Source organism: Rhinatrema bivittatum, chromosome 6 (assembly GCF_901001135.1).
Source record: "Rhinatrema bivittatum chromosome 6, aRhiBiv1.1, whole genome shotgun sequence".
NCBI classification, from domain to species: Eukaryota; Metazoa; Chordata; class Amphibia; order Gymnophiona; family Rhinatrematidae; genus Rhinatrema; species Rhinatrema bivittatum.
Window position 1 is genome coordinate 149,175,822 of NC_042620.1, and position 19,130 is coordinate 149,194,951.

Genomic DNA, 19,130 nt, shown 5'->3' on the forward strand with positions numbered 1-19,130 from the left:
TTTTTCATAGGAAAGGAAGACCTAAAACAAGAGGTCATACTATGAGGCTTGGAGGGGGTAGGCTAAGGATTAGTAACATTAGAAAATATTTCATCACAGAAGTGGTTTTGGATGCATGGAATAGCCTCCCAGTGGTGGTGGTGGTGGTGGAAGCAAAACCAGCAACAGCAGGCAAGGAAGCAAAATAGCATTTTTGGACAAGGACAGGAGTGCCACTAAGTGTCTTGGCAGAGACTGAATGCAATGTTTTACATTGTCATCAATAGTTTTTGTTAAACTGATAATGTAAATCTGATCAACTGCTAAACATAGGACTCGGCTGAGCTGGGTGGGACAATTGATCAATTTGTCATTGTCACCTTTGTAAAATGAATCAGCTATAAACGAGTTAAAATAAAAGTTCATCATTCATGCCTTTGTATTATCAGAATGCACCAGACTTCCATTTTAGACTTTCCTACTGACCATCTTATCGAAATGACCTTCTCGAAAACATAGCTGTCTGTCCTTAACCGACTTCAGTCTCCTGTAGATAGGAGGGAAGGCAATTCCACCATGCCCTAGAGGATGAGGGGAGGAGTGCTTTAATTATCATTTAATATTTTCTTCTGCACCATCCCGTCTCCAGTTTCATTTTACATCTTCCCAGATATTTAAAGCACCATTGTCTTTTCACCTGGGACCCTAAATAGCAGCTTGTGTTTGCTAAGGTAGACCTCGCCCCTGAGTGGGACTCATTGGAACATGATCACAGCTTAAGAACCGAGCTTAAGAGCATGAGAGATAAATGACAAAGTTCTCTATTTCCTAGGTTCTTATTCTTGTGATCAGTGATTGTGATCCAGTCAACGCCACTCATAAATGATTACCAAGGTTAGGGGTTGGTTCTGTTGTCGCCATACCTCAGAATGTTTCGAAAAACTCCCATGAAGGTGACAAGTAAAAAGCCTGTGAGGGTAATGTTCTTGTATGATATCATGCAGCCTGTACCTAGTTGTTGCTACCTCACTAGAGCTTATTTTTATAATTCTGTCCCATCCCTGTAACCTTCAGAGTTTCTAAAAAAAAAAAAAAAAAAAAAAAAATGTGGCTGTCGATATGCTGCAGTTAGCTAATTTCTCTGATTGGTAAAACTTTCATCATCTATTTAACATTCAGTGATATGTACTAAAGTGTGCTGTTTTCTGCACACTATCAAGAAGTTTTTGCACAATTTGGGCCGGATTTTAAAAGGGGTACGCGCGTAACCCTTCCGGCGCGAGCAAAGCCCCGGGACGCCCGTAAGTCCCGGGGCTTTCTTGGGGTGGGCGTGTCAGGAGGCGTGACACGGTCAGCGCGTCATCGGGGGGCGTGACGCAGTCGGTGCGTCATCTGGGGGCGTGGTTTCGGCCCGGGGGCGTTCCGGGGGCGTGGCCACGGCCTCCAGACCAGCCCCCGGACTGGACAAGGCACGCGGCAGCCGACCCGACGAGCGCAAAGTTACGCCTACTTCAAGCAGGCGTAACTTCTGCGACAGAGGTGGGGGGGGTTTAGATAGGGCCGGGGGGGTGGGTTAGGTAGGGGAAGGGAGGGAAAGATGGGGAGAGCCGGAAGGAAAGTTCCCTCCGAGGCTGCTCCGATTTCGGAGCGGCCTCGGAGGGAACGGGCAGCGTGTGCAGGGCTCGGTGCGCACAAGTTGCACAAATGTGCACCCCCTTGTGCACGCCAACCCCGGATTTTATAAGATACATGCGGCTACGCGCGCGTACAATTATAAAATCTACCCCTTTATCTCTGTTTGCAAATGAGCTGAGAAGAAAAATTGCTTGCAGAATTTGCCTTGAAGTTTTTATGTATAAAAGAGTACACCACGTTGAGGAGTACTTATATTTCTATTTGCGAAAAATGGTCTGTGAAGATCATTTCACATGCATTTTTGTGCTGCATTCATAGATAATGAGCTGCTTTGCATGATTTTGCACTGCAGCAGCTCATTAAATTTTAATTTGAATACAATTTCATGTGTGGCAAGCTGCATGCAAACGTTAGCTATCTGAGGACACGCTAAATTGTGGAACTGGAGTTTGCGTGTTAAATGCCAAACTAGTGTGCATTATTGCACATAATGGGCCGGATTTTAAAAGGGTTACGTGCATAAGGTACGGGCGTAACCCTTTTAAACCCCCCTGCGCGCGCCGAGCCTATTTTGCATAGGCTCGGCGGCATGCGCAAGTCCCAAGGCTTGCAAAAAGGGGCGGTCGGGGGCATGGCCAGGGGGCGTGGTTTCGGATCGGGGGCGTGTGGGCGGTCCGGGGGCGTGGCCGAGTGCCCTGACACAGCGGCCTGTGTCGGGGTCTGCTGCGCCGGCGCGCGTAAGTTACTACTGCCCGGAGGCAGTAGTAACTTTTCAGATAAAGGTAGGGGGTGGGGGTCTAGATAGGGCCGGGAGGGGGGTTTAGGTAGGGAAAGGGATGGGAAGGTGCGGGGGGGGGGGGTGGAAGGAAAGTTCCCTCCGAGGCCGCTCCGATTTCGGAACGGCCTCGGAGGGAACGGGCAGCACGCGCAAGGCTCGGCACGCACAAGTTGCACAAATGTGCACCCCCCTTGCACTCGCCGACCCCGGATTTTATAAGATACGCGTGGCTACGCGCGTATCTTATAAAATCCAGTGTACTTTTGTTTGCACCTGATGCGCGAACAAAACTACTCGCGTACGCTGTCTTTTAAAATGTACCCCACTGTGATCTGTGTTGGGGTTTACCACACAAAGTGTCGTTTGCGAAGTTTTCTGCACTTTAGTACATTGGCTTCATCGTTGTACATCACTTTCTGTGACTTCGTCTTGCGTTTCTTCATCTCTTGAAAAGACTGGTGCTAGTCCTTCTCTCATGACATGCAGAAGTTACAGCTCTTTCATTGCTATGCAGAACAAACTTGCCTCTTCACCTGCTGTAGAGAGTGCGATAATTGTATCCCTTATCTCACAGTATTTCTCTGGATTCTTATCTATTTTAGAGCCAAGTCTAAAATGTTCTTCATTATTAAAGCTTGTTAGCAGCTCATTGCAGTTTTTATTCCCTGCAGCTTTAACATATTGTGGGGACAATTATTATTATTATTTTTTTTTATTGTCTTCTGATTGGAGTCATTATTCTTCAGCCTTATTTTTTGGTAACTTCTCTGTTCTCTTTCTTTCCTTCTTGTAATCCCATCAGAATTAGTGGTAGTGCATTTTCTGTAGCTACACCCTCTGTCTGGAATGTGCTGTCAGTGTATCTCTATCCCAGCTGACTTGACCCCCCTCTCTCCAAATACCATGCAAGGGTATTATTACTTCTTGCTTGGCTGCAGTTGGTAACTGAATTCTGTTTGAGCAGATGCAATGTATTCTTATGAAGTGTTAATCTTACTATAGTATATTTGTTAGCACTTTTTTCTAAAAATAAGAAAGATTGCTTATATATTAATTTTTTTCTGTCTGTGTACACATTCAATCTACAGCAACCACATTTTCAGAATAGGTCTAACTTTATATAAGATAGAAAGCAAAAAAAAAAAATTCCCACAAAACTGATGGATGCAGGCCAAAATTGACTGAAAGTACTTTTTCCCATTGAACTTCTGCGACTAGCTCAAAATTGGAAAAAAAAAGTTATGGATCGAGCCAAAAAATGGAAAAAAAAAAAAAAAGTAATGGATCCAGCCAAAAATTGAAAAAAAAAATCCATAAAAAAATAAAATAAAAAAATAACAGAGAACCATGAACCTTTACATCCAGTGGAATTTCTCAACTCCTCCCACATCAGTGGACTTCCTTCTCATAAAGTAGGTCATAAAATTGGAATTCCGGTACTTTGAGACCAAGAACTTCTTAATCTCAAAATTTCTTGGATAATCTCTATCGCTTTCTTGCTGGACCAAAGTGTGTCCTGGTGGACTGGCTTACCTTAGAGGGGTGCAGGGCCTGGGTCAATTCCTCCCCAGCAAGGCCCTCTCTTTGAGATATTGAAGAGCGGGGTGAGCTGGTGCAGATGTTTCTGTGCGTAGGCCACTGCTGCTCCTGCCCCACTAGCTCTTCCAGGGAGCAGGAAGTGATGTTAGACATGGGAGGGGCGGGGACAGGGCTACCGAGGCAGCACTGGGCCCCAAAGCTCTGATTGCCCCTCCCCCAAGGATGCGGGCTGGCGGTGGGACCAAATTTAAACCAGCTTATGTTTTACAATCATGGAGGGGAAAAAAAGCACTCACACGAATTAATCTGCACTTCTTTGCTTTCTTGTTTAAATTGTGTCCTGTTGTGATTGTTAAATGATTGGAGACATTAAAAATGTTGTAGAACATAAAAGAAGTGTACTTTTTGAAAATAATAGTGAGACATAGCTGGAGGTAAACAACTTCAATACTTCCAGAGTTGTTTTGCTTTAGAGGCTCTGTGACCTTTTTCTGCTAAATGTGGTGTAATTGGGCTGATATTTTACATGCACAATAGCTTCCAGTTCCCTTCATAGTTTCAGCTCTAAGGGTAAAATTCAGATCATGCTGCTCTCTCTCTCTCTCTCTTATGCTGCAGTGATAGATTCTGAGTGTGTACTTGTATGGCTTATGAACCCTTCCTCATGTTTTGCAGGACAGCGAGAAACGCACCCCACTTCACGCTGGCGCCTTCCTGGGAGATGCAGAGATCATTGAGCTCCTGATTCTGTCAGGTAATTACACCGCATGACAGCTCACTGATTTATTGAAGTTAGAAGGCAAACTAATGGAGGCTCCGTTGCCCTAGGAAGCGTGGTTTCATCGGTGCCCCTTCAGCTTCAGAACTTCTTTTGTAGTTTATGTATTTTAAAAAGCTTCTCCATTTTTTTCTGGACTATTTGCTCTGTGACAAAAGGCCTTGATTTTGCTCGATTGTCCACCTCTTCCCAAAAGCATGAGCAACGTATGAGATGCCTCAGGATTTCACTATAGGGAATTTCAACAGACAGATGAAAAGAGATTGTGTCAAATTTCAAAGAGTTGGAGCTGGAATCCCCGAGTCTGAAGTTAAGTGCATAACATGAGACACAATCTGAAACTGGGAGAGAATTTTCATAGACCAGCACTTAGGCACGTAATAGTTTAGGCACTTAAAATAAAGTTGATTTCCAGACTGTTAAGATGCTTATGCATCAGTCTTCCAGTGGAAAAAACTTCTATATCTGTGCTTTCTGCTTAACATATTTTCGATATCTATAAAAATGAATATTCAAACATTTAGCCATTTCACTTATGGATGATTGGTTTAGAGCCATTCACATGCATTGCTATTAGGCTCATCAGCAGAATCTGATTTACTGAAATCCGAAGTAATATGTAAAAATATATAAAACATTAACCTGCCACCAATCCCTATTGACACATAAGAAGATTTAGGAAGCAATAGTTAGCAAAGATAATCGGTTCATTTCTTACTAATCCTAATGAAAAAAAATAAATAAAATAAGCTAGTAAAGACACAACCTTTATTTAATCTATATGGCCACGGGGTATGTGTTTATGAATGAATGAGATACTTGTGAAATTCAAAAGCATTTCTATACCCCTCTACAGTGAAACAAAAGAAACCTTTTATGTACAGTGTGTGTATATTAATGCTAGAAATTTAAAACGGCAATAAAACACTCCCAGAGAAAATATCTTCGTACTTAACAGGCTTGAAAACACGGTGCAGAATTCAACCAATAAATGACATTGCACTTGGATGTCTAACATTTTGAAAATGACACCCAGGTGTGCAGATTGAAAACTACGCCCCCAAGATGGGGGTGACTAGCTGAGGGCATCTAATGATTTAGGTGGGCAGGAGCCAGCTTTTGAAAAATTCCTGAGGCAGCTAGCTTTTCGGCTTAGGTGACCAATTCATGAAGGTAGGTGTCAAAACTCCAACCAAGCTTTGCAAAATGTAGCCCATAGTAGGGGCAATCTTGTAACCGCTCACCTAAATTTAAAGTCAATTACTCATGGACTCTACCCCAGTTTTCAAAGGGAAAGTTTATGTGTCCTCTCTCTCGCTCTGCAAATTATCCCACCAGAACTACCTGCACACGTTTGCATCTGCTGATGTGTGGGCAGAGCTTCTGCTTGGGAGGGGAAAGCATGCACAGACTTCTGAAATTGCCTCTCCAGCCCTGCTCCCCCCCCCCCACCCCGAAACGCCTCCGCTGGCCTCAGATAAAAGTACGTGCATACGGGCCCTGCAGGTGTACTTTTACCTGCATATTTTGTAAAAAGCCCATTTCTGAGGGTGAAGTATGTGTTGACCATAGAAAATGGCTTTGCAAATGACCTTCCCTAGGGGCGTCAGCCACCGTGTATAATTACAGGTGGAACTCTGGAGTCATTGGAAAGGGAATCATCATCAGGACACTTTCTGATGAAATATGATGAGGCGTCGATAACCTTTGGCCATGCTGTACCCTGCCATTTCCTGGGGTTATTAGTATGGAAGATTAATGGTGTTACAGGTATGTGGGCGGCACTGTTTTTTGGGAACGTGCTGTATTCATAGGCCAATACTGCACAATACAAGAGTTTAATAGTAATAATAATAATTAGAGTAGACTCAGTGGGGCAGAGAGACAGTGATGAGAGAGAAGGCTAAAAGTCAGTGATTGTTACAGTTCTTGGACTTGTCTCCTGCCTCATCTTGAGTCATTGCTCTGTGGAAGGCAGTAGATGCCGTGCTTCGTCTTCTGCACCACGTGTTCATCGCTCTCATGCACGCCCGCCTGCTTCTGGTGAGGTGCAGTTAAGTCTTTGTTGTCAGTTTCCTTAAATCTACGCATGATAGGCTGCAGACAGGGGATCTGAATTCCAGAAACACCACACACCTTCAGTGAGGAGTGCCAGAGTAAGACTCCTTGAATGATTATACCAGCAGGGTCCTCCCCTTCGAAGAAGGGACATATGCGGTCTTGAAAACCCCTCGCCACTTCCTCTTTGGATTATTCTTAGGTTACTCCAATAAAAAGTGTCACAACCTACCAAGAGACAATTCAGAGCCACCTGGAGAAAGAGATCATGAATTTACTCACTAAACAATATGAGGACAATTTTCAAAGCCACTTACCCATAGAAATGGGCTTTCTGAAAATCATTCTCATTATGGGCCGGATTTTAAAAGCTCTGTGTGTGTAAATCGCCTTACGCCCGCCGGGCCTATTTTATAAAGGCCCGGCGACGCACTTAAAGCCCCGGGACTTGCAAAAAAGGGTGGTCCAGGGGCGGGGTCAGAGGCTTCCAACACAGCGGCCGTTTGCCACTGTGTTGGAGGATCGCATGCCGGCAGGCTGCCGGCACGTGCAACCTGCGCCTGCCTCCAGGCAGATACAAAAGGTTTGATAAAAAATTTTGGGGGGTGGTTAGAGTAGGGCTAGGAGGGGGAAAGATTAGGGGAAGGGGTGGGAAGGTTAAGTTAGGGAGAAGGGAACGGGGGAAGCCCATGGGCATTGGCGCTCGCAAGGTGCACTAGTGTGCACCCCCTTGCGTGTGCCAACCCCCGATTTTATAACTTGCACGCACCTACGCACGCAAGTTATAAAATTGGGCGTACATGTGTGCGCGCCGGGTAGCGCGCGCACAGGTACGCCTGCATGCACGTTTTAAAATCTACCCCTATGTGAACATAAAATTACGCTCATACGCTGATTTAAAATTTTAAAATTCACAACACCAAAGGTGGGAGATATGCGCATCTCTTGGGCCAGCGCGCACTGCACGGATTTCTAAAAGCGCATGCGTACAGGTGTTTCTCCCATTAAATGCTCAAATCAAAATGTTTAAAAAAGGGGCAGAGCATGGGAGTGGTCTGGGCAGAGCATGGGCAATCCAGGAAGTAAACTTGAAATGTGCGCATAAATATTTATGCACACAAGTGCACGCAGAGGTTCCCTAATGCATATCTTTACGTCTATGGATGGTGTGTAAGTACACAAAAAAAAAAATTTGATGAGCGAGTGGGGTTTTAAAGGGTTGGGGTGAAAAGGGTAAAAGTGAGGCTCATTAATGGGGGGGTGGGGGCGGGATGTTAGGAAGTCCGATCCGTTAACTGGGCGAACTGGGAATGAACTGGCAAAAAGGGCTATTGTGTCAGCACTCATTGTTTTTAAAATCCCTCCCACTTTCGTGGCAGAGCCGGCATTTGCGTGCCTCCGTATAAAATTGTGTACACAAGACCGCTAGTACAGCCAATTTAATAACATGCGCGCATATACGCATGTGTGTTATCAAATGGCCGCACGAGCTGGAATACATGCGTACATATATGCCCGTGCAGCTCTTTAAAAGTTACCGTCCCCATGTCGCTACACATGGAATTTTACCTGCATATGGGAAGAGCGTTCCTGGGAGCAGGGCTGGAGACGGGCATTGACAAAACTTGCATGTTTTTGACAATTTGCAAATGTTTGCACCTTATTTTACTTAGGCGGGGGGAGGAAGTATCTGCACCAAAGTTGTGCCTGTACTTTCTCTTAGGCAATTTTCAAAGTGAATATCTCCCTTTCTGAAAATTGCTGCAGCATCAGTGGTTAAAAATTACCCACGAACTTTGCACTTCTGCGGGCAGTTTGAAAATGTCTTCAATGTTATTGCTGAATCTTTTCCTATTAAGTTAGAAAAAACAGTCAGCATAGCGTTGGCTGTAAAAGGAGACTCTCATGGCTCTACTCTTCATTGCTACCTGAGCACCCTAATGAATTTAAGCCTCCAAAGGGACAGATGGGAAAAGGTGTCAAATGTCCTTCCACTGATGAAGAATGCAAAACTATATTAGGCTTTGTCCAGATGTGTTAATACTGTAACATCAAGGGCCAGATGTACTACGCATGCTCGGTGGCTGACTCATAGACACACGGAAATAAAAGTCCACAGAGAAGTTGTAGATAATATCATTTTTATTGGACTAATGTAACAGATTTGTGACTCGCCTTTGAGAGCCGTAGTTTCTTCATCAGGAAGAAATGGGACAGCCTTAGTATGCTGAATCTTGTTTATTTCCTGCTCTGTTGGTGACTCAGCCATACACCAAAATTTCTCAACTACCTATTGCGAATGCCAGACCGCAAGTGTGAGTGTTTTTGGTGTGGACAGCTCAGAGGATACAATTTTAGCGATCTGCATTACATCTGGCGTTGTCAGATATTCTGGAAATGTTCTGTATGGCTTGAAAATATCACACTATCAAAAATGTAAAACTGCTTTATACCTATGACCGCAAAATGTACTTTTACCAGCCTGACCTGGATGGCTGAACAATGATACTGTGACACAATTCTGCAGTCCTAGAAAGATAAGAACCTCTTTATTGCTTGTTTAAGAAAACTCAAGAAATATAATTAAAATAGGTGCTAGTGCTAGAAAATCTCTCTCGAGATTACTGATGGGTATCAGTTTTGATGGAAATGTGCATAGTTAGAATTGGAGGTTTCTTCATGCCCCTTTACACTAGATTTGATTTATTGGATACCAAAGCTGCTGCTGTTGTAATAGTATCTCGCCACATGAAAGGATTACAAAGAAAGGGCTCCTTCGAGTGAATTACATGACGTTCGTTCATTATCGTTGCTGCCGTTTAGCTGAGGCAGTCGTATCCCTGGCCAAAACAATAAAAATGTTCTCGCACCACTTTTGTATAATGGATGAGACATTAATTGGTTCCAAGAAGAATGGATACCTCGACAATAGCAGAGTCTGCAGTAGTACTTTCGGGGGTGCTAGATTGTACTGAGAAGTGGAGCAAGAAGAAAACAAAATGTATTTGAACGTCCCAGCTCCATTCCCAGCTAAAAGGGACTGGCTAACCTTACCAAAGTCTTCATCCCCTACCTTTGCACTCCTTAGTAACTAGCTAGGGCAAGTAATTGGTAAAGGGGGATGGGGAAGAGAAAAAATAAGAGAGCGAGGAGCCGGGGATGGGGAGTTTTATAAGACGGTAAGGGGATGGTACAAGGATTTGAAAGAGACGTGGCCACCAGGGCAGCCGCCTTCTGAACCATTGAATGTGTGACGGGACATCTAATTCATGCCATTGAGAATGTAAATGTATATAATGTTTGAAATGTTAATGGACAAAACCAAGAAAGATGGAAGGAAAATGTGGTTAACTATTCAAAAATCCAAAAACAAGATCTTTATTCTTTCTTTTTTTTTTTTATGTTCCTATTGACCGCACTTTGAAATGAAAAATGACAAATAAAAATTGTTTTGGCATTTTTGATCAGTTGCTAAATTTTCCTTTCACCTTTCTCCTTTTTTTTTATGTCACAATATTGGTGAATTGGTTTGATCACCTTCATTTGAAACAGTATGTGGTTTTATTGGAACCAGTGAGTAAAATCTCGCTGTGGTGCACATTTCTCTTAAACTCAAATGAAACTCTTGCCTTCATTTCCAATCCAAAAAAAAAGAGGAGTGCAAGTGATTGTGGTTTTTTTTTGTTGAGAAATTGGATAACAGAGGGGGACGTGGTCAGTGGATTGTGCCTGTTATGCTGTATCAGAATCCATGTTTCTAGATTTCACGAGGGATTTGTATAGCAATCCTAACCAAGTTTTCTAATGTCCCACTTTCTATATAGGGCTTAAGACTAAACGACCGAGTTGCTAAAAGGGCAGGCTACAAATATTTTAGCATTCCTTCTGTAATTAATTTTAGTGGCCTAGTAACTAAAGATGGATTTTAAGGGGATCCTCCTGCCCAACTTAGGGAGCGAGGCAGCCAGATCAAAGATTCTGAAAATGTAACTATGAGTGGATACATTTAGCTGCTCAAATTCTGGGTTGTCCTGAGGGTGGGCTTAGGTAAGGAGAATAAAATTACCCAGTCAGCCCTAGCCAGCTATCTTAGCTGGTAAAAACTAGTTGTGGGGATTGCTGCTCTGAGCCTAGCCAGCTATACCTCTGCCTGGAGCCAGAGATCCCCCTCCATCCCACCCGATCCCAGCAACAAAGATTCTCCCAATCCCTCCTCCCACCTGACATCCCAATTTCAACAGGAAGAGCTTCCCATCATTAGTCACTGCATATCCCTGCCCCCACCTGACATCCCAAGCTCAACAAAAATAGCCCCCCCCCACCGTAGTCACCACCCATCTCCCCCTTTCACCTGACCCTGCAGTCTGAAAAAGGAAGATTCCCCCCACCGTTGCCAGATATCACCCCCCCCCCATCCAACACAGTCTCACCTAGCTCTTCAGGCACATGTACACCCCCCCCCCCAACTCTGCTGGCAGGACGGGTATGCGCTTACCTTCTTCCTGCTCCAGCACTGAGTTTCTAATGAGATTGCTCTTTTTTTGAAAGGATCTATCTGTCTAGCTTAAGGAGTTAGGAGGCTAAGCCCCTCAGTGGCTAGATTGTAGCTGGCTAAGTTAAGTTATGAAAATTGTCAGCTACTACTTATCTGGTGAAAATTATGCTAAGTACATCTGGCTAAAAAATATTTATTTATTTTATTTATTTAACATTTTTCTATACTGTCGTTTGGTGGGGACCGTCACAACGGCTTACATTAAGGCACATAAATAGAGGCTAACGTATCTTAATTTACATAGGTGCCATTTTAGGGTCGGTAACATAGTTTGTAAGTGATATTAATTGGTAAGTGTAATGAGTCATTTCCAGTTTACATTTTAACAGTTTAGGTTACTAGATTACCTTTATCATTGTACTTTCATCCTTTTGCTTAGCTTTAAAAGAATGAAACTTATTCTGATTAAAATTACACACATTGATTTTGGTTATGTGTTTGTTGTTCAATTGTTTGTTTGTACCTGCTTTCCCTTGAGTTTTATTCTCCTTTCTCTTTTTGGTAAGCTAGTTTAAAGAGCCAGGTTTTTAGATTTTTTTCTGAAGGTTTTGTTGTTGCTTTGTAGTCTCAACTCTGTGGGCATGGTGTTCCAAAGTATGGGTCCTGCGAGGGATAGAGCTCTTTCTCTTACTTGTGTGAGTCTGGCTGTTTTGACTGATGGAATAGTGAGGAGTGCTTTGTTGGCAGATCTCAGATTCCTATTTGGGACGTGTACACGAAGTGCTGTGTTCAGCCAGTCTGCTTTTTCATTGTACATTAATTTATGTATGGTGCATAGTGTTTTGTACTGAATTCTTTGTTCAATGGGTAGCCAGTGTAGTTCTGCCAGGGTTTCTGTGATGTGGTCTCTTTTGCTTTTGCCACTCAAAATTTACCCGTAAACCAGTGAGTTGCACAGCATGTACACAGTCAAAGGGCCATGTTAAAGGGATTGCTGGCCATTTAATGGTACATGCTCTGCATATTTGAATCCCCCATATTAAGCAGTCCAGAATGCATGGTCAGTAGACATAGGGGGGTGGCCATGTCTCACCCCAGCCCTCAAGACGAAACAAGACCTCCATGGGTCACTGATCCCTCTCCATTTGCCTGTGACAGTCAACAACATCCCTCTGTGCCAACCCTCTTCCTTCCCTCGCCCCCTCCCTCCCTAATTAATTTTATTATTGTTAAATTATTTGGGGGGGGGGGGGAGATAGCAATCTTGTTGAGCTCAGAGAGAATCTGAGCTCCATAAGCCTTCATTTGTAATTACCCGAGGAGTTTATTCCTTATTCCCGCCCAGTTTTCTCAGCTCAGTGATTGCAGTGCCAGTCCTCAGTCAAGGGCCATGCACCAGTGTTCCTTCTGGAAACCTGCAAACATAGTTCCTAAATGCAGCCACTCTGTATCACCATTACACGAAGACTAGGATGAACTTCCTCCAGGGGCTATGAGTGCTGCCTCTGCAGCATCTTCAGCCAGTCAAGGGAATGGAAGACCTGATCTGTAAATCAAACCCAGCAACTCTGCTTAACAGTGCCCAGTACTGCCACTTAGTCACCGGAATAGTCTCCAGGCCCCAGTTTAAAATGGGACTCTAGGCCCCCCTTCATTCCCCTCTGGACTTAAAACTCCCCCCCCCCCCACACCCAATGTACCTTGATGTCTTTGTTGGCAGGATGAAATCCATGCACCTCCTGCTGGCAGTGCTACCAAATTCAAAATGGTGATGCTTACCTGTGCTTCACACTGTGGCATCAAGGGTGAGGGGGTGGAGTCCATTTTAGGTTGTGGGGGGTGAGGGAGCCTATTTTATGGTTGTTGTGGAAGGGAGGCTGTTTTTTGTTGTCAGAAAGGGGGCATCCAAAGGTGGATTTGTTGACAGGGGGAGGTTTGCCCTGGAGGACCCACCTCCTTGTTGCCCCTTCCTCAGTGGCTGACACGATAACATATAACGCCATCTGTGAGCAGGTGCTAAATTTACCAGGGCCTGAGAGCCTCCTTAAATAGAGCACTTTCTATAGAATAGAACAGAGGTTCCCAAACCTTTCCTGGAGGACCTCCAGCCAGTCAGGTTGTCAGCATATCCACAATGAATATGTATGAGATAAAATGTGCATGCTATGGAGGCAGGGCATGCAGATAGATCTCATGCATATTCATTGTGGATATCTTGAAAACCTGATTGGCTGGGGGTGCTCCAGGATAGGTTTGGGAACCATTGGAATAGAGTGATAATTACGAATGAGGTCATTATCACCTTATTTGAATCTTTTGCATGTATTTCGAGGGTAAGGTTTAGTGCACATATACCTGACCGATTTATCACAGGTTTTCACCAGTGCCAAACCAGTACTATTTAGCATTCACCTTTACTGTTAGCAGCCTTTTGTGACTTGGCCCCAAATTTTTTAACTTTCAGTATTATACATGCTCTTATGACATTTATTTTTAGGTTCTTATTCCAACAGAAATGTAGCGTGTAGTCTTTATTAGTATCTCTTCATGCAACATCCATTGCTACACATATGCTACTTTCCAGTCTGATTCCAATAATATTGTTAGATTTTTCTTACCGGCATTATTCCCAGTTTTTGTTTTTCTTTTACTTTGCACATTGGGCGATTCATGAGGCACAGGAATTGTATGCCCGCGTGTCCCTTGTAGACTTCCTTGCAGACTTCCTCATAGCTTTGACTATTGTAGGGGTGGATTTACTGTTTAAGCACCCCCTGGTTGCAGGCGGAGGTGTGCGAGTTCCCCTCCAAGAAGCAGGCAGGGGGCTTCATCCTCTCTTCTGGTGTCCGTGGCACTTCCTCACACACATTGCTCAATCTGAGTGGCAATGCCCCGGCAGATCTACTTCCTTAAAAGGCATAAGGATGGGCTGGTGGCAATTCAAGTTTATAGTGCTCCAAATATCACTGGCCCAAGAGCCCCTGATTCTTTTGGTGGGGGCAGTTCTGATGGGGCGCTGCTGTTCTGCCCCTCAGTCTGAACGGTGCTTGTGTGGGAAACTGCTGGGTCAGAGGGAAGAGATGCCCATTTCAGTACAGAATCCCTAGGTAGCTGGCTACTTTATCTAGTGGGAAGTGCAGGCCTGGCCCATTGTGCCAGCATTTTAGATGAAAAATCAGCTGGAATGAACGTAAACTCCCATCATCCAGAGCTTTTGTTCTGCTGTTTATGACTCATAGCTGAAAGGTTGATTATCTCCCTGAAATGCATCAAGCATTTATTTTAGTTATTTGTTCATATATATAACCCTCCCATTCCCTAAAGTCCAATGATTTATCACATTGGAAATCATGCAAGGAGATAATAGTGGCTCAAACGCTACTAAAATAGTGCTGGGATATATGAAAGGAAAAGCAATAACTGGGTGCTGTTGCAGAAATTAAACATCCCCAACTTGTATGTTACTTTAATCTTGCATCCTTTTTCTAGTGGAGAGCAGCAACCTCAAATTTCTGTCACATGCTGATGATCTACAATTGTACTGTGAGTTAGGAACAGTAAGGTCACAGTCAAGTGATCAAATTCTTGTATGTCGTAATATGATCTTTGCGTATTTCACAGACAAGAAACTGATGGTTAATCCACAGAAAACAGAAGTATTATATGAATTACAAAATCTTCACTTTTTTTGTCTGCACCATATTTAATTATAGAGCGAAATATATTGCCTATAAAGGCAGAGGTAAAAAAACCCTTGGAGTTACTGTAGATTCAGATCTTACTTTTCAAAGTCAAATTACATACGTTCAAACTTGTTTTAGTTATCGCAGAGTGATTAGTAACTTGCACACATATCTTACAAGAGATAATCTGGCTATGGTCAATCATATGCTTGTGACTAACTGCCTGGACTTTTGTAATTCATTATTTTGGGGTCTTTGTTATTTGCAACTTATTCAAAACAGCCAAAGTATTGTGTAATAGTAGACTGTGATCATAATTCTTCAACTCTGAATTCCTTCCATTGGTTGCAAATTGCCTACAGGAATTCAATTTAAAGTGTTATCACTTGTGTTCGAATCAATTTATAACTCCTGTCCACAAATACTTGAAATAGAGTGTTCCACATTACTACCCAGAAAGGAGCTTTCGTCCCGTCCAAGTGCTTCTTTTAGCAATGCCCTCTATGAGAGAGGCTTGATTAATGGACAACAGACTGAAGGCTTTTTCATGTCTAGGGCCATCCTTGTGGAACTCATTGCCTAAAGAAATTTGCTGTATCGAGGATTATCTGATCTTTTGTTAATCCTGTAAGACCTGTAACCCTTTTAAAATCTGCCCCTTAGTTTATTAACTAAGAGGTCGATTGTAAAAGCATTGCTCGCGCTAAAATGCTCATGTGTGCGCTTAGGCGGGCCGCATGTGAGAAAATGCAGGTTTAACAAAGCTGCGACGTATGTATGTAAATGTGGGTGCACGATCAAAAACCAAGAGGGAGAATGGGTGTTTGGGGTGAGGCCAACAGTTGCGCGCGTAACTCCGTATTTTAAAACCGGAGGCCACAGTGCGCGTCAACTTGCCAGCCACCTACATTTATTGCTGCTCCTAATGAGGAGCATGTCTTCAGAAATCGCATTTTAGGGCTTACACGACAGGGTGAGGGGGGGTCCAGATCAACTGGGGGGCGTGCAGGCGAAGAACCAAGTGAGGTCTGGATGACCTTGAGATTGAGTGGGCAAACTGGTGGACTGCTTGGAAAAATTGGTAATGTCCTTCGCACGAGTATATTTTAAAATCCGCTTATATATGCATGTTAAAGCTGGCAAAGTCCTAAGGAGGAAACGCAAAGTATGTTTGCTCAGGCAACCACTTAAAATTAGGAGCATACTAGTATGTGGTATGCATATTTTAAATCATACATGTGCAAGTGCGTCCATGATTTAAAATCCCAGCTTAACTCTGCTTGTGTGCCTAAATTTGCGTGTATGGGTGTATACATGCTCGTTTTAAAATGAGCCTGTTAGGGAGGAATAAATAACTGTTTTTTTAAGCTCTGATATTGTTGATTATCTATATATTTTTTTACTTTTCTTTTTAATTTTTGTGATAGGTTTTCTTTTATAGTTATTTATAGTAATTATGTATGTTTTCCATTGTTTTTGATTGTATTTACTGTTGAATGTTATGTTTTTGCCCAGAGCCCTTCCTGGAGGGGCGGTTTTATAAATGTAAATAATAAATATATGTTTACCATGTTCTCTCCTTACTTCATAGGCAGAGTTTAATTGCTTAATTTTGCTAGAAACAGAAGGCGACTAGCCTGCTGGGGATTAGGGCATACCCCGGTTGGCTTGTGAGCCGGGCAGCAGTGCTGTTGATTGTTGAAGTGTAGGAGGCAATGCAAAGCAGCCATATTAGCAGGATCCTGTCCTATCATGGTCCAGCTACTCTTAAAGGCGTAGGGGTTTGCAGGCCACTAGCATTGGAATCACCACTAGCCCATGAACCCTTGAGCCTCTAAGGAGTCAAACTTGGATGGGACACATGGCTGCCACATGTGGAAATCAACAGGTGAAGTAGTGGCCAGAATGGGCCTGGAGTTACAGGCCCAGCAGTGAGATAAGGAGGGAAACTGGGAGACTAAAGGAGTATGGAAGAGACTGGTGAGGGTGAGGGTTAGGGTGGGCTGAGAATGGGGAAAATGCGACACTTCTCTCCCCTGGGCTGATTCTTTGCCACAATCCACCCCTGGGCAGGGAGGTTAGATATATTAGTCTGAATTCCAGATTTAGCAATTATTAGTGATATTTAAGTATACTACTTTGTAATTTAAATTACAAAGCATGCTTCCATTCTAGCATAAAATCTAATTTTGACCAAATGGCATGAAACACATCATTGTAATTAACCTTATCTTACTGGCCTTAGAAATATACACATTTACCTTAACATAAATGCAATTGTCCTTCTCTTCTCTTAGTGTAAATGTCTACAGTGTTCTCTGGAATTAGCTTCACTGTTAAATCTGCTTCTATTTAAAGAAGAGCCAAAGGCGATAATCTCTTTTTTTCCCGTGGTTGAATGCAACCACTTTCTAATCCCTCTCATTGCCAAAAGGTTTTCTTTTGGTGTGGCCGTCCCAGCTAAGAATATTAGAGCTAACGGAATGAGTTGGTAGTACTTTGGGTGCATCATTAGAGATAATTCTAGAGTCTTTTGAAAATGACCGGCAATTCAGAATTGTAAAAAAGACCAATTCTGCAGCTACAAGGTGGGTCTGCCTATTTCTGCAAGAGTAGATGGATGTCATTTTTTGTCAAGAGCCACAGACTTCAGCAATTTTCATTCATTCTTTTGCGACTCGTCTCTCTCTCTCTCTCTCTCTCTAATAATATAGCATCCAGAACCGGGAGTTACACTGCTCACGTCCCCGTGGCAGACACAGTTTCTCATGTTTCATCTGTGCTCAGTGCCCGTCTTTTGGGTTCTCTTCGACCCAGAGTTGTTGCAATGAGGATGTTGGTAAGAGCTGTTGTGGTGTTAGAAGCTTTTTCCTTTTGGTGAGCATAGTGTGTCCTTCTCTGCCACTGCAGTGTTGTGTTCTAGACAGAATTCTATGACTTTGTTCCACAAATTGTTCCAGTCTTCTTTTCTTCTTAGCTTTTCAAAGCATGTTTTCAGTTTTTCTGTGATAGAGGAAACTTGAAAATGTGATGTTGGTGCCCTGAAGTCCTTTCTGAGCTACATGGCCAACTTTCGTAATCTCCTTAAAAATAATCAGACATGCAGTGAATGAAACTGTTTGCTGGTAAAGGCTGCTCGCTCTCACAGATCAAGTTTCGCATTGTTTGGTCAGATCTTTTAGACACTCCAGGATGGCAGTATATTATATTTTAACTGCAAACAACACATGCCTAGTGCATTTCATTGGATTGCACGACCTTTTTCTGTCATAGATCCAAAGCTTTCTGCATGTCAATAAACCTCTAGGGGTGTACAGGGAAAGATGTGTTTAGTATTTTGTTTTGTTTTGTTTGTTTGATTTCATTTAGCGTGAGCTAAATGGTTTTAGTTTTTGTCTTTCCCTCCTCTTAGCTTAGAGGATGTGGTTAGTGCAGTTAGTGTAGCTGGGTTCAAGAAAGGTTTGGATAAGTTCTTGGAGGAGAAGTCCATTAACGGCTATTAATCAAGTTTACTTAGGGGTAGATCTTCAAAATATACGCGCGTGCGTACTTTTGTTCGCGCCACTGGCATGAACAAAAGTACACCAGATTTTATAAGATACGCGCGTATCTTATAAAATCCGGGGTTGGCGCGCGCAAGGCTGCGCAAAATCGGCAGTCTGCGCGCGCCGAGCCGCGCAGCCTGCCTCCGTTCCCTCCGAGGCCGCTCCGAAATCGGAGCGGCCTCTGAGGGAACTTTCCTTCCGCATCCCCCCACCTTCCCCTCCATTCCCCTATCTACCCCACCCCCCAGCCCTACCTAAATCCCCCCCTTACCTTTGTTGGTCAAGTTACACCGCTTGAAGCAGGCGTAACTTGCATGCGCCGCCCCAGCATCCCCCGGCACAGGCCACAGTGCCGGGGGACTCGGGACCGCCCTCCCGGCCCGCCCCCGAACTGTCGGACCGCCCCTGCCCCGGACACGCCCCGGACACGCCCCGGACACGCCCCTCTCGCCCCTTTTACGAAGCCCCGGGACTTATGTGCATCCCAGGGCTTTGCGCGCGCCGGTGGCCTATGCAAAATAGGCGCGCCGGCGCGCAGGGGTTTTAAAATCTACCCCTTAGGGAATAGCCACTGCTATTAATTGCATCAGTAGCATGGGATCTTCTTAGTGTTTGGGTACTTGCCAGGTTCTTGTGGCCT

At 43.8% G+C, this 19,130-nt stretch overlaps 1 protein-coding gene across 4 annotated transcripts in view; it reads left to right on the top strand.

Moving 5' to 3' along the window:
- Positions 1 to 19,130, top strand: part of ANKRD44 (ankyrin repeat domain 44) — a 427,478-nt gene that overhangs the window by 162,179 nt on the left and 246,169 nt on the right. For all 4 annotated transcript variants that reach the window (XM_029606056.1, XM_029606057.1, XM_029606058.1 and 1 more), the window contains exon 3: positions 4,607 to 4,685. In XM_029606056.1, the coding sequence (XP_029461916.1) occupies positions 4,607 to 4,685 (79 nt within the window). The remainder of the gene's footprint in view (positions 1 to 4,606; positions 4,686 to 19,130) is intronic.